Source organism: Hypanus sabinus, chromosome 1 (genome assembly GCF_030144855.1).
Source record: "Hypanus sabinus isolate sHypSab1 chromosome 1, sHypSab1.hap1, whole genome shotgun sequence".
NCBI classification, from domain to species: domain Eukaryota; kingdom Metazoa; phylum Chordata; class Chondrichthyes; order Myliobatiformes; family Dasyatidae; genus Hypanus; species Hypanus sabinus.
Window position 1 is genome coordinate 6,470,834 of NC_082706.1, and position 14,835 is coordinate 6,485,668.

Consider the following 14,835-nt stretch of genomic DNA (forward strand, 5'->3'; position numbering starts at 1 on the left):
AAACAGTCTTCTGTATTGCAGGCAAACTTCAATGTCCTGAGGAATCAGAGAGGAGCAGAGGGAACAGAACTTGTGGAGAAAACTGCAGCAACTTCTCCCAGTAAAAGTAGGGAAATTTCTCCAGTTGAGAAGACTGGCATACAAGGTAACAGAAAAAACTATCACAGTCTTTTACAGCAGTGCTTGATTGACAGAGAAATTACCTAATCATTTTCAGTATGGCTGGGAATTAATTTTAAGTATATTGAGTCATTTTAAAAGCCATAACATCATAAGACATAGGTATAGAATTAGGTCATTTGGCCCATTGAGACTGCTCCACCATTCAGTCGTAGCTAATTTATTTTCCCTCTCCCCATAACCTTTGATTCCCTTACTAATTAAGTATGTATCAATCTCTACTGTAAATACACACAATGTCTTGGCCTCCACTGCCATCTCCAGCCAGAGAAACTCCTCCACATCTCTGTTCTAAAGGGATACCCTTGCATTTTGAGGCCATAACACATAATATCACATGACAGTTGTTTCTTTGATGCAAGCAATTAAAAACACATCATGCGACACACTGCTCATTTGCATATAATTATAATATTATAATAGAATTATTGTTCACCCGACGTCAGTTCTGATGAAAATGGAAAACCATGAATGGGAAGTTAGCAAGTTGGTTGTGGCACTAACTGAACAGTCTCTGTTGGAGTATTCTCCATGATCAGGGAATCCTACATACCAAGCAACAGTTAGATTACTTCAGCGCTGATTTTCTAAACATTAACAAGCACATTCAGGTTAATTAGGAATCTTTCCAGGAAGTTATCAGTGACTTTTCCCACTGCTCACTTACTGATTCATTTTGGGCAAGAGCTCCTGCATTAACTTTCCAATTATTCTGTTTTTCCTGAATCGTGGCTGAGACCAAGGGGCATAGGAGTAGAATTAGGCTGTTTGCCTGTTGAGTCTAACCCTATCATAAACCCAGTCAGTGACATCCGTGCATTGTGACAAGGAGCAGGAGTCCGAGTTGTCTTGTACATACTGTTCTGAGCTCTATGGTGCTGAATTCAATTAGGGACTTTTTTTTTGTAATTAATTTTTTTATTGAAGTTTATCATCAAACAAACATTTCCATAAGATGTATTTCAGATATTGTACATATATATCATATAGTCATATATGCCACAAATCTCCATATAATATTTATCTGAGGTATGTACTTACAGAAAAGAGAGGAAAGAAAGAACAAGCGGAAGGAGAAAACTATGTATAAGTAGGAACTGATCTTTTTTTACAACATATTCATTGACTTGTGAGAATAAAATCAGGCCTATGAGGTGTTACATAGTTAAACTATTTTTCCCAGTATGAATCAAATTGTTCCAACTTATGATTAACAGATGCTGTTATCTTCTCCATTTTGTAAATGTCCATTATAATTTCCATCCATGCATTTAAGGTTGGGCTCTCCTGTGATAACCATTTCCTAGTAAGAGGCTTTTTACCAGCCACCAACAGTTTATTCATTAAATATCTATCTCTTTTCAACCATTCCTGAGGTATATACCCAAAATATATGGTCTTACTTTCTAAGGGTATTTCACATTTAAAGATGTCTTGTGTATCCCACTCCAATAGTCTTTGATAATGGGGCATTCCCAGAAAATATGATAACGATTTGCATTTTGATTTCCACAAGTTCTCCAGCAAACAGGGAGGTTACCATCATAATGGGTTTTCTGAGAGGATGTAATAAAATATCTTATCAAGTTTTTCCTTTTGAACTCAGTCCATTTCTGTGAACTGGTACACTTCCATTGATACCTCCGTAAATTTGTCCATTCTTCCTCAGATATAATTATCCCTCCTTCCTTCTCCCATTTTGTTTTAATGTATGAAGTTGAATATGTTTTAAGATTTGACAAACGCTTATATTTGCTTGAAATGATTCTACTACTGTTATCTGAATTATATGCTTTTCTAAATAGCTCTATCAAACATGTTCTTGCCTTGGTTACATTTTTAACCGTCCTATTACCATATTGTCGCATCTGTAAATACCGATAAAAATCTTGTTTTTCTAATAAGTGTTTCTCTTTAAGCATTTCAAAACTGAAGTGTTCCTTCTTTCATTATATTGCAAAGAACAGTTATTCCTTTAGCCATCCAGGCCTTAAATCTAGCATCCAGTTTATTCGGCATAAAATCCGAGTTATATGCACACCATTTAAGGATTGCAATATCTCCCTCTAGTTTAGGTAAAGAGTATGTTGGTTGCCCTAGATAGATCAATATGTCATCCGCGTAACAAGCCAATTTATGCTCTGTCCCTTTAATAGTAATTCCCCTGATATCTTCATTTTGTCTGATGTATTGAGCTAATGGTTCCAGATATAATGCGAAGAGTAGTGGTGACCATGCACAACACTGTCTCGTGTCCCTTTCTAGGGTAAGACTATTTGATAAATGTCCATTGATTTTAATCCCAGCAGTAGGGTTGTCATGTAGTGTCTGTATAGTTTTAATAATTGTGTCTTGGAAAGCAAACCAATGTAAAACTCTGTAAAGACCATTCCAATTAATCGAATCAAATGCCTTTCCAGCGTCCACACTTATTACTATTGCTTCGATTTTATTTTTTTTTGTATATCATCCATAATGTAAAGTGTCCTTTGTATATTGGCTTGTGGTCGGCATTGTTGTATAAAACCTGTCTGATCATTATGTATCAGTATGGGTAGAGACTCTTCTAATCGTTTGGCCATGATGGAGGTAAATAATCTATAATTTACATTAAGAACGGATATTGGTCTAAATGACCCACATTCCATTTTATCCGTGCCTTCTTTCGGAAAAGCTGAGATTATTGCTTCCTTCCAGCTGGGTGGCATTTGTGCCTTTTTTAGAGCCCAATTCAATGTGGGGAGTAAGACAGGAATTAACTCATTTTTAAATTCTTTGTACCACTCTGCCGTATACCCATCTGATCCTGGTGATATGCTTAATTTAAGCCTACTAATCGCAGCTTTTAGTTCAATTTCAGTTATGTCAGCAGTCATTGTTCTATTTTGTTCTTCACTTAAAGTGAGTAACTCTAGAGAATTCAGGAAGGTGTCAATTTGGGTTATGCTTCCCCCTGGAACTTTGGAATATAGAGTTTTGTAAAACACTTCAAAAGCTTCTTGAATTTCACTTAGCTTATTTTTTTAAAATAATTTTTGTCCTTGGATCCCTAATTCTATGAATTGTATTTTGTGCTATCTTTTTTTTTCAGTTTCCACACCAGTATTTTCATAGATTTAGATACACTTTCATAATTTCTCTGTTTCAGAAACATTAAATTTTTCCTGATTTCTTGCGTAGCCGCACTATTAATTTCATTCATAATATTTTTAATTTCCTCTAATGTATCCTGTGCCAAATTCAATTTGTGTTTTTTTCTAGTTCCTTCAGCCTATTTTGTAATTCCTCTAATGTTTTATTCCTTTTTTTTTCTTATATGAAGATATCACTATAATTTTCCCTCTTAAAACAGCCTTCAGAGTATCTCATAGAATGGGAGGTGAAACCTCTCTGTTATCATTGAATTCTAAGTAAAGACCAATTTCTTTTTTAATTTGTTCCTTAAAGTGTGGATCATTGAGTAGACTTGAATTTAGTTTCCAAATAGTATTCTTTGGTTGTAGTCAAAATCAAAAGATAAATATATAGGTGCATGATCACTTACTTCTATTGTCCCAATTCCACAGGTGTTTATTTTGTCTTTGTCATTTCCAAATGTTATGAAATAGTCTATTCTTGTATATACAGAATGGGGGGGGGCAGAATAACGAGTGTAATCCCTTCTGTTGGGGAAAAGGGCCCTCCATATATCAACTAGACCAACATCCTCAAAAAGTGTATTAACTTTCTTAAGTAAGGATTTTGTTTCATAGGTTTTTCTATTGGAAGAGCCTAACTTTGGTTGTAATTGTAAATTTAAGTCTCCCCCACATATCAGGAGAACTTCTGTTTCCGTTACCATAATATCAGTAATTTTCTGAAAGAAACTAATATCACTTCCTGGGGGTGCGTATATATTCAATAGAGTAACTGAATTGCCGTCTATATTCCCCCTTACCAGAATATATCTGCCCTCCTTATCTCCCATTTTGAATACTTTGTCAAAATTTAGCTTGCTTGAAATAAGAATAGCAACTCCTCTCCTATGCCCTGATTTATATCAGGAGAAAAACAGATTAGTGAAGCCCATTCTCTTTTGTTTTCCATGCTCATTATCACTTAAGGGAGTTTCCTATAACTATACTACATGGGCTTGTTCTTTTTTCATTTTGGATAGAATTCTACTACATGTGATTGGATTTAATAGCCCATTGACATTAAAAGAAATGAATTTTACTTTGTCCTTAGCCATGTGTATTTATCTGTCAATATATCATTGAAATTATAAGAATAAAACTTAATTGATCTACTCCCTGAAGAAATAAGAACCAAGAAACACGAATTTAAAGAAAAAGGCAATGAAGGTGTGATTCCAAGGCTGAGGTCTCTAGTAGATGACCCTGGGCTGAGCTAGAGGAAATGTCTAGCTGTGGGGGATAGCCCCTCCTACCTGTGAGTTGAGGACCCCATTGCAGTACCCATAAAAGAACAAATCTATGTCCATTACACTGAAAAGATTTCCCTGTGTATTCCTCCCATGTATATATTCTCACTTAGGTGGGGGGAAAGGAGTGAATGAATGAATAAAAAAGAATAATTGAGTAATATAAAATCCACATTATAATAAGTATTTCTTGAGATAGGTATATCACCATCTATTTTTGCTTCTGTTTAGCTTCTCAACACTTTTAAAGTTAGTCAAACCTAACGGCTCTTCTGGAGGGGGTGAGGGTTGTCTTTGGAAAACTCGGTCTCTTCCTGATATACTTCTCTCGTCCTCCTCCCGTCCCCTGCTTTCTCGATTCTCACACTATTTCCCAAGCAGAGTGGGATAACTGCTCAGCCAGGCTTTCCCTCGGTTTGATCATGCTGACGGGCAACCCTCTGGCCTTCATGTCTGTAGTCGCCTCTTCCACTGTCTGATACAGTTGGATCCCATCTTCATAAAACATTCGCAGTTTAGCAGGGTATGGAGTTTGGAATCTAATCTTTCCTTGCTTTAATATTTACTTTACTTCAGAGTATCTTTACATTTCTGCAGGACCACTGTGGGGGGGGGGGTAATCTTGATCGAAATACAGGTATATTAATTTCCAGTCCAAAAACACCCTCTTCTTTCCCCAGGCCCTTCCTATAATCTTCGCCTTGGTATTGTATTGAAGGAATCTAATTACTATTGAGCATGGCTTATCTCCTCTGTCTCCAGTAAGCCTCGGAGTGAGCGCACGATGCGCCCTCTCAATTTCAAGCTCCATAGTTGAAGGAATCTCTAGTGCGTCCTGCAGCAACTTTCGTACAAACTCCATCATACACAAACCCTCCGCTCCTTCGGGAAAATTGTATATCCTGATATTTTTCCACCGTGATCTTCCCTCCTGGTCAAGCAGTTTACTTTCTTGTTGATTTAATATTTTTATTGTCTTACTTAGTATCTGTTCTATGTTTTACACATGATCTTCTACCTTCTCAATTCATGTTTCTGCCACTGCTATTTTTTGATTGACGTTGGTGAGCTTTGACTTGATATCATTTAGTTGCTGTTTTATATCTTTTTGGAATCCCTGTATCTCTTCCAGAATTTTTATCATATTTGCTGCTTTGCCTGAACGAGGCCTGGCGCCCGCCTCGCTATCACGCGGTCGGGTAGGAGAGCCGCTCGCTGCACCCCTCTCATCCACAGGCTCTGCGGTGATGCTTTTTTTTAATCTACATTCCTTTTCCCCATTCTTGCCCCCCTTATCAATTCAGATACGTTCAAACGATATTTTATTTGATGGATTAATGGGGCAAAATATGTGTTTTTCCAAAGCAGCTATTGACTTAGGCTGCCATTCTGAACGATGACATCACCGGAACCCCCCCGGGAGTCCTATCTCAGCTGTGATGGAATGGTGGAGAAGACTCGCTAGGCCAGTTGACCTACTCCTATGTCTTAGGGTCACAGAGCCGTGGAAAAGTACAGAACAGAAGCAGGCTCTTTGTCCCATCTAGTCTGTGCCAAATCCATTTAAACTGCCTACTCCCGTCGACCTGCACCCAGACTGTAGCCCTCCACACCCCTACCTACCATGTACCTGTCCAAACTTCTCTTAAGTGTTGAAATTAAGCTCACATGCACCACCTGTGCTGTCAGCTCATTCCACGCTCTCACAACTTTCTGAGTGAAGAAGTTTCCCTTCATGTTTCCCTTTAACCTTTCACCCTTAATCCATGACCTTCAGTTGTCATCCTACCCAACCTCAGTGGAAAAAGCCTGCTTGCATTTACCCTATCCGTACTCCACATAATTTCGTATACCTCTATCAAATCTCCTCTCAGTCTTCTATGTTCCAAGGAATAAAGTCCTAACCAGGTCCACCAGACTGGCAACATCCTTGTAAATTTTCTCTGCACTCTTTCAACATTACTTACACCTTTCCCGTAGGCAGGTGATCAAAACCGCACACAATACTCAAAATTAGGCCTCACAAACGTCTCATACAACTTCGACATAAATCCCATCTCCTCTGCTCAATATATTGATTTAGGAAGGCCAATTTGCCAAAATCTTTTCTTATGACCCTATCTACCTGTGATGCCACTTCCAATGAATTATGGACCTGCATTTCCAGATCCCTTTGTTCTACTGTACTCCTCAGTGCCCTACCATCCCTGTGCAAGATCTTATGGTCTATTTATTCATGAAGAAACAACAGTGATGACCGTCTGCTCCAGACCAGTCCAGTCCTCATCGAAGGGTCAGTGGTGGGAAGAGTGAGTGGCCTCAATTTCCTGGGTGTCAACATCTCTGAAGATCTACCCTAGGTCAAAGTATCGATGTGGTTACAAAGAAGGCACAACAGCGGCTATATTTCATTAAAGGTTTGAAGAGATTTGGTCACCAAAGGTTCTAGCAAATTTCTTCAATCTACCATGATGAGCATTCTGGTGTATCTTCATCTAGTATAGAGGGTCCAATGCATACGGTCAGAACCAATGCAGAGGGTTCTACACTCAACCAGCTACATTATGGGCACTAGCCTCCCTGCCTTTGAGGACATCTTCAAGAAGGCAGCATCTAACATTAATGACCATAGTCTCCAGGACGTGCCCATTTCTCATTGCTACCATCAGAGAGGAGGTCCAGGAGCCTGAAGAGACACAGTCAACATTTTAGGAACAACTTCTTACTCTTACCCACCACCATCAGATTTCCAAACAGTCTGTGAAACCATGAACACAATCTCATTATTATGCATTTTACTGTACTTTAAAAAAAATTGTAGCTTCTAGTAATCTTTTTTATGTATTGCACTGTGCTGCTGCTAAAAAAAACAAAAAAAAAGTCACGACAGATGTCAGTAATAATAACACAAAATGCTGGCAGAACTCAGCAGGCCAGACAGCATCTATGTGAGGAGGCAGTGATGACGTTTCGGCCCGAAATCCCTCATCAGGAGATTTTCACTACTCCTGATGAAGGGATTCGGCCCTAAACATCGTCGCTACCTCCTCCCATAGATGCTGTCTGGCCTGCTGAGCTCTGCCAGCATTTTGTGTTTTTATTTATTTCCAGCATCTGCAGATTCACTCGTGTTGCCTCAGTAATAATAAACTTGATTCTGATTCTGGGCTCTGGCTGCTCTGGAAGTTCAACCAAGCTGAATATTCTGACCTTTAACCTCCTGCATATAGATCTGTCAGAAATCACTGCTCAGAACTTGTCACATTCATTCACCAAATCCCTCTACAGATTAACTATTTTTGTCTCTCCCCCCAAAAAACACCTCCCAAACCCATTTCACTTTAAGAACATACAGTTGAAGCTTTTCCCACTGGCTACCTCAATACCAAAGGCAATATCTCACAACCCTGTGACACTGTGTAATGTCCACACATACTCTTTGCACTTTGTTCAACTTCAGCATTTGGAATTCAATGAGCTATCTCTTGGGTATGATATATACCCACTCTCGAGTAGCAGAGTGCCTTCTAGTAGCCAGAAATGGCAGGGATGTTGCCTATGACTGGAAGGTGTGGAGTTGGAGGAACCTGGACATTCTGTGCAGTGAGGATTTGGAGGTGTCTGGTTCGCTGCTTCGCCTGTAAGGGACCTCCTGCTGCTGCCGCTTCCTTGCGAGCTCATCCTCCAGGATCTGCACGGAGAGAACAACCACGGTTAAGCCTCGATGATAGACAAGAGATCATCGACATCTGATAAAGATTGTCTTTATGCACGCCAGAACACTGAAACATACAGTAAAATGCATGAAATCAGTGAGCTTTGTGATGAGGGCAAACTGCAAGTGTTGCCATGCTTCCAGCACCAACCAGGCATGCCCTGACTCTGCTTATCTCGCAAAGGCAGGGAAGCTAGTGCCCATAATGTAGCTGGTTTAGTGTAGAACCCTCTGCATTGGTTCTGACCGTATGCATTGGACCCTCATAGATGAAGATACACCCGAATGAGAGATAAGCAGAAGAGTCAATTAACAAATATTCTCTCGCTCATACACATTTTCTGCAATATCTTAAGGTTAGACATTTTTTACAACAATATTTATCTAAGTTTCCATATTTGCAAGAATCTGATTTGTTGGATACCATTTTGAAGTTGAATCCATTAGTGAGAGGTATCATTAGCAGAATTTATAATTTATTTTTGTTACAAAAAGAGAACCTCTCACTATAGATTAAACAAGATGGGGAGAGAGAACTTACTATGACCTTTGTTAATGAAGATTGGCTGCAAGTTTTGAAAAACGTAAATTCTTCTTCTATATGTGCCAATCACTGTTTAATTCAGTTTAAAATTGTTCACCATTATTATCTAACAAAGGAGAGACTATCTAAAATATTTCCAATAGACAACTATTGCGATAGGTGTAAAACTGAAGTAGCTACTTTGTCACATATGTTCTGGTCATGTTCTTCATTAAAACCATTATGGAAATCTTTATTTTCTACAATTTCTAAAGCTTTGAAAATTAATTTACAACCTAATAGATTGACTGTTCTATTTGGAATAGTTCCACATCATATTCAGGGTATTTCATCCTCAGATTAACATGTAATTGCATTTGTTACATTATTGGCAAGAAGGGCTATTTTATTAAAATGGAAAGATACCTCTGTCCCTACACTAATTGAATGGTTTTCTCAAGTAATGTTATGTCTCAGTTTGGAAAAAATTAGAAGTAGAACTTTTGATCCCCGATTCGATTTTGAGAGAAGATGGGGCTCTTTTGCCAAATATTATCATTTAATTTGAATTATTTTATATGGTTTCCTTCCAGTCTTATTCTATATAAATATGAATTGGCAGTTGATGATTCGTTTTCTTTATATATATTCAGATGATGGTAAGACACATTCCTCCAGGGGTTGATTCCTAATGGTTTTTCCCCCCTTTTTTTTGTAGTCAGTGGGTTTTTTTTCTTAGTTAGATGGGGTTCTTTTTTTTAACCTTCTTTTCCTTTGATATAAATTTTTTTCTTTCATTATTATATATTATGATCAGCTTTTCTTCAGCTCTATTAATTGTATACATATTAATTTGTTGAAGTTTTGTATCATTTTATAGCTGTAGAAGATTATGTATCAATAAAAAGATTCTAAAAATGAAATCTCTCATATCCATTTCCCTCACAACTCAGCCTTCTCTATTCCAGTGAACATAAACCCAACCTACCCTGTCTCTCATTACCACAGCCCTCTAATCTGGGTACCATCCTGCTGAATCTCATCCGCATTCTCTCTATTGCTCCCACATCTAACCTACACTGTGGCAATCAGAACCATACGCAACATTCTAAGTGTGGTCTAACCAAAGTTTCGTACAGCTGCAACGTGACATCCCAATTCTTATACTCAATGTGAAGACAAACAAAATCTGCTTCACTGTCCTCTCCATCAGTATGGATTTGTGCTCTAAGATCTCTCTCTGCATCAGAACAGAGGTCCCAGTGAAATAAGTTCAGGGTTGTGGTGAATGAAGTTATCCACACAGGTTCAGGAGCCTGATGGTGTAGGGTGATAATTGTTCTTGAACCTGGTGGTGTGGGACCTTATCAACTTATACATCTCTTTCAAGTCACCTCTTATTCTCCTTCGCTCCAAAAAGAAAAGTTCATTCAACATTTAGAACATAGAATGTAGAATAGTACAGCACATTACAGGCCCTTCGGCCCACAATGTTGTGCCGACCCTCAAACCCTGCCTCCCATATAACCCCCCCCACCTTAAATTAATCTAGTAGTCTCTTAAACTTCACTAGTGTATCTGCCTCCACCACTGACTCAGGCAGTGTATTTCACGCACCAACCACTCTCTGAGTGAAAAATCTTCCTCTAATATCCCCCTTGAATTTCCCATCCCTTACCTTAAAGCCATGTCCTCTCGCAGTGGTGACCTGGGGAAGAGGCGCTGGCTATCCACTCTATCTATTCCTCTTAATATCTTGTACAGCTCTATCATGTCTCCTCTCACCCTCCTTCTCTCCAAGGAGTAATGCCCTAGCCCCCGTAATCTCTGATCATAACCAGGCAGCATCCTGGTAAATCTCCTCTGTACCCTTTCCAATGCTTCCACATCCTTCCTATAGTGAGGCAACCAGAACTGGGCACAGTACTCCAAGTGTGGCCTAACCAGAGTTTTATAGAGCTGCATCATTACATCGCAACTCTCAAACTCTGTTCCTCGACTTATGAAAGCTAACACTCCATAAGCTTTCTTAACTACCCTATCTACCTGTGAAGCAACTTTCAGGAATCTATGGATATGTACCCCCCAGATCCCTGTGCTCCTCCACACTACCAAGTATCCTGCCATTTACTTTGTACTCTGCCTTGGAGTTTGTCCTTCCAAAGTGTACCATCTCACACTTCTCCAGGTTGAACTCCATCTGCCACTTCTCAGCCCACTTCTGCATCCTATCAATGTCTCTCTGCAGTCTTCGACAATCCTCTATACTATCTACAACACCACCAACCTTTGTGTCATCTGCAAACTTGCCAACCCACCCTTCTACCCCCACATCCAGGTCATTAATAAAAATCATGACCTATTTACATATTTACAACTTTAATAGCATTACAATTAAATAAATAAACCAATAGATAGATAAATAGGTAGCTAGATAGTTAGATTGATAAATGAATGTAAAAACTGAATATATGAGTTGTAAAGTCCTTGAAAATGAGTCCATTGGCTGTGGAAGCAATTTAGAGTTGAGGTGAGTGAAGTTATCCATGCAGGTTCAGGAGCCTGATGTTTTAAGGGCAATAACTGTTCCTGAACTGGTGGTGTGGGACAAAGGTTCATGTACCTTCTGCCCAATGGTAGTAGCAAGAAGAGAGCATGGCCTGGATGGTGGGGTTCTTGAAGAAGGGTGCTGCTTTCTTGTGGCATCGGTCCTTGTATATGTGCAGATATGCTCAATAATGGGGAAGGGAGGGCTTGATGGACATCGACGTAATCTGTATGCAGATGTTGGGTTTGGAACATAGTCCTTATGGGGAATCAAACAGTAGCTTATTGGATGGATTGAAGTCTATGAAGGGAGGAAGGTGGACCGGTTGGACATTTACCCCTCGGCGAGAAGCAAGGCGTTCCTTCCATTCCTTCAGCTCCATCGTGTGCTCCTCATTGAGTGTCTTCAGTTTTTCTTTCTCACTGTCTATCAGAAGATGCAACTTCTCATTCTGGTGAGAGATAAAACGGAGCATTAACTCAACATTCACCTGGTTCAAGTAGAAATCAGTTCAAACCTAGGAATCTTTAATTTATTATAACATTCCTGTCTGCCCATAGTCAGGGGTCCCCAACCTCAGTTAATGGTAGGGATCCATGGCATAAAAAAGGTAGGGAACCCTTGAGTTGGATCCTAATGGTGTTACATGTGTGTGGACAAAGGACGGCAACAGAGGAGTATGATTATACGTTTCTACTGCGTCATGTTAGTAGTGTTAAAGGCTGAGCAACTTAGTGTGGAACTGATGAACCAGGCCCCCAAGACGAAGAACATGCAACAAAAGGCAGCGACCTCCTCGCGTAGGAGGACCGATTGATTCACTGTGAGGTCGAATGGCTGCACGCACACTTGCTATATTCTCGCATTTGATCTGATATGGTTCAAGTGGGTGTCCAGAATTCCACTGAACTCCCAGATTCCATAAGATTCCAGATGGCAACAATGTAGGGATGGCTGTTTTTAATTTGCAATTCAAATATTGAAACACAAAATCTCTCCAAAGGACACTAAGCCAATGTTTTGTCACTGACAAGGCTTTAAACTACCCCAAAGCAGTGGTGGGTCTCTCTTGAGTCAGTACAGTCCTGATGGTGAAGCTCCTTTGCCAGTGTTTTTAGATAGGGAGTTCAGGAACTTTGATACAATGACACTGAGGCACTCAAAAATGAATGGCTGTAGTTTGTGCAATAAAAGGAGGGGTGAGGTGGGTGTTTGGATTTTGATGTTTCTATTATTCGTTCTATAGGGTTTCTTGTTTCATGGATGTCTGTGAAGACTAAGAATTTTAGGTTGTATACATTCTCTGATATTAACTTGAACAGTTTGGAGTTGTTTAGTACCTTAGTGCAAGAGTGTTTATTAGGTGTGTCAAAAGTCAAACTTTCAAAAATTAATGAAAATACTGAAAATAAAACTGCTAATATTTACAAAAAAGGTATCTACCAGAAAACACAATAATAGCTCCATACTATTTTTGTCCAGTATAAACTCCTGAAAGCTCCGATCTCTTTACTGAGGTGAAAAGCTCATTTTCGTTTAGGCACCAGGAAGTACCATCTTTAATTACCAACAAAGTTAACTTAAGGCCACACATGAATCAGAATATGATGTACACAATGTTGTCACAATTATACAAAATAAACAGAAGTATCTACCTTAAATAAAGGATACAAAAAATATACACATTTCCACATCCCAGTTACTAAAGGAATAGAATATTCTGCTGTGTGTGGCAGGAAAGGCCATAAAGCCAATCCATTAGGACCCATTATAAGAAGTTTGTGTGTGTGTGTGTGAAATTCTGACAAGTTTTGATAGAGTGGATACAGAAAACTTCCCATTTTGGAAAAGCACATCATGTGAAGCGTACAATATTTAAAAAGTCAACAAGGATCCTAACATGGAGTGTGGAAGAAATGGCCTTAATGAGGAACTGGTACTTTCTCCATATGATAGGGTGCGTTGTGGTGTATAAAATTTTGTAAAAAATATTAGATGAAAGTTTGAAGAATTCTAAGTGACACTTTAACTCTTTGTGAGCTCACAGCATGCAAGGTGCCTGTACAAGTTAAACACTAGAGGTTCGCTAAATATTTGCTAATTGTGGCTGGATTCTTTCTTAGCCTCGGGCACCAGTGGCATGAGAACAAAAGACCAAAGAGTTTATTTGTCTCTGTGAGTCTCTCAATGCTTGTGGATTGAACCGTAGTTATTGAGACACCTTTCAATGACCTGAGGTCAATGGTTGAAGGGTAATAACTGTTCCTGAACCTGGTGGTGTGTGACCTGATGGTTGAGGGGTAATAACTGTTCCTGAACCTGGTGGTGTGGGACCTGATGGTTGTAGGGGTAATAACTGTTTCTGAACCTGGTGGTGTGGGACCTGATGGTTGAGGGGTAATAACTGTTCCTGAACCTGGTAGTGTGGGACCTGATGGTTGAGGGGTAATAACTGTTTCTGAACCTGGTGGTGTGGGACCTGATGGTTGAGGGGTAATAACTGTTTCTGAACCTGGTAGTGTGGGACCTGATGGTTGAGGGGTAATAACTGTTCCTGAACCTGGTGGTGTGGGACCTGATGGTTGAGGGGTAATAACTGTTCCTGAACCTGGTGGTGTGGGACCTGATGGTTGTAGGAGTAATAACTGTTCCTGAACCTGGTGGTGTGGGACCTAAGGCTCCTTCCCGATGGCAGCAGTGAGAAGAGAGCATGGCCTGGTCAATTTAAATGGGAAGAGTTTCAAGTGCATCATGAATACCAGTATTCTGTAGTTGGATTGAATGTCCTGTGTGCCTTCCATCTTATGTAGTACTAAGTGAAATTGTGTACAGCAGAGTGCTCCTATTCTGACAGACTCTTGATGTACTTTTCTTGCTCGGTCATACTTTGCCTCTGACCATATCTGTGCTCCAGTCTCTATCCGACCAAAAGCCAGGGCCTGCAAGTTGTGAAACCAACAATGGAGGTGCAGCAGGGCGCTGAGTTACCTGGAGCTGCTGTAGTTCCGCACTGTTGTTCTCACATTGTTTCATCAGTTCCTTGTACTGAGCTTCGTGCAGCTGCTGTTGGTGTTGTCTCTCTGCTTTCTGTTGAGCTTCTTCCTGCACCATGAACTGGTGAGGAAATCACAAAGGGTTAACTAATGCTGTATTTTGCTCTCTCTCCATTTGCACCCTGAGAGGCTCAATGGTTCCTTTTAATATCAGAGAATGTATACAATATACAATGTGAAATTCTTACTCTTCACAGACATCCTCAAAACAGAAGAAAACCCCAAAGAATGACAGAGAAATGTTAGAAGCCCCAAGCCTCCCTCCCCTCCCACGCACAAGCAGCAGCAAAGCATTAATCCTTCCCCACTTGTTACAGCAGAAAGCATCGGTGCCCCCACCCACCAAGCTAGTAACAGCAAAACCCCCATAGAACGTGATCTAGGTCCAGCAAA

The 14,835-nt window shown here is 39.8% G+C and overlaps 1 protein-coding gene and 1 long non-coding RNA gene across 2 annotated transcripts in view; one reads left to right on the plus strand and one right to left on the minus strand.

Annotated features, from left to right (window-relative positions):
- Positions 1-7,577, plus strand: part of LOC132390833 (uncharacterized) — a 67,275-nt gene extending 59,698 nt beyond the window's left edge. The window contains exon 4 of the long non-coding RNA XR_009511022.1: positions 22-7,577. This is a non-coding gene — a long non-coding RNA (uncharacterized LOC132390833). The remainder of the gene's footprint in view (positions 1-21) is intronic.
- Positions 7,578-7,595: 18 nt separating this feature from the next.
- LOC132390802 (STE20-like serine/threonine-protein kinase) overlaps positions 7,596-14,835 on the minus strand; it is an 85,037-nt gene continuing 77,797 nt past the window's right edge. Inside the window, exons 18-20 of the mRNA XM_059963351.1 lie at positions 14,378-14,503; positions 11,727-11,840; positions 7,596-8,294 (exon numbers count right to left, since the gene is read on the minus strand). Of these exons, the coding sequence (XP_059819334.1) occupies positions 8,160-8,294; positions 11,727-11,840; positions 14,378-14,503 (375 nt within the window). The 3' untranslated portion in view covers positions 7,596-8,159. The remainder of the gene's footprint in view (positions 8,295-11,726; positions 11,841-14,377; positions 14,504-14,835) is intronic.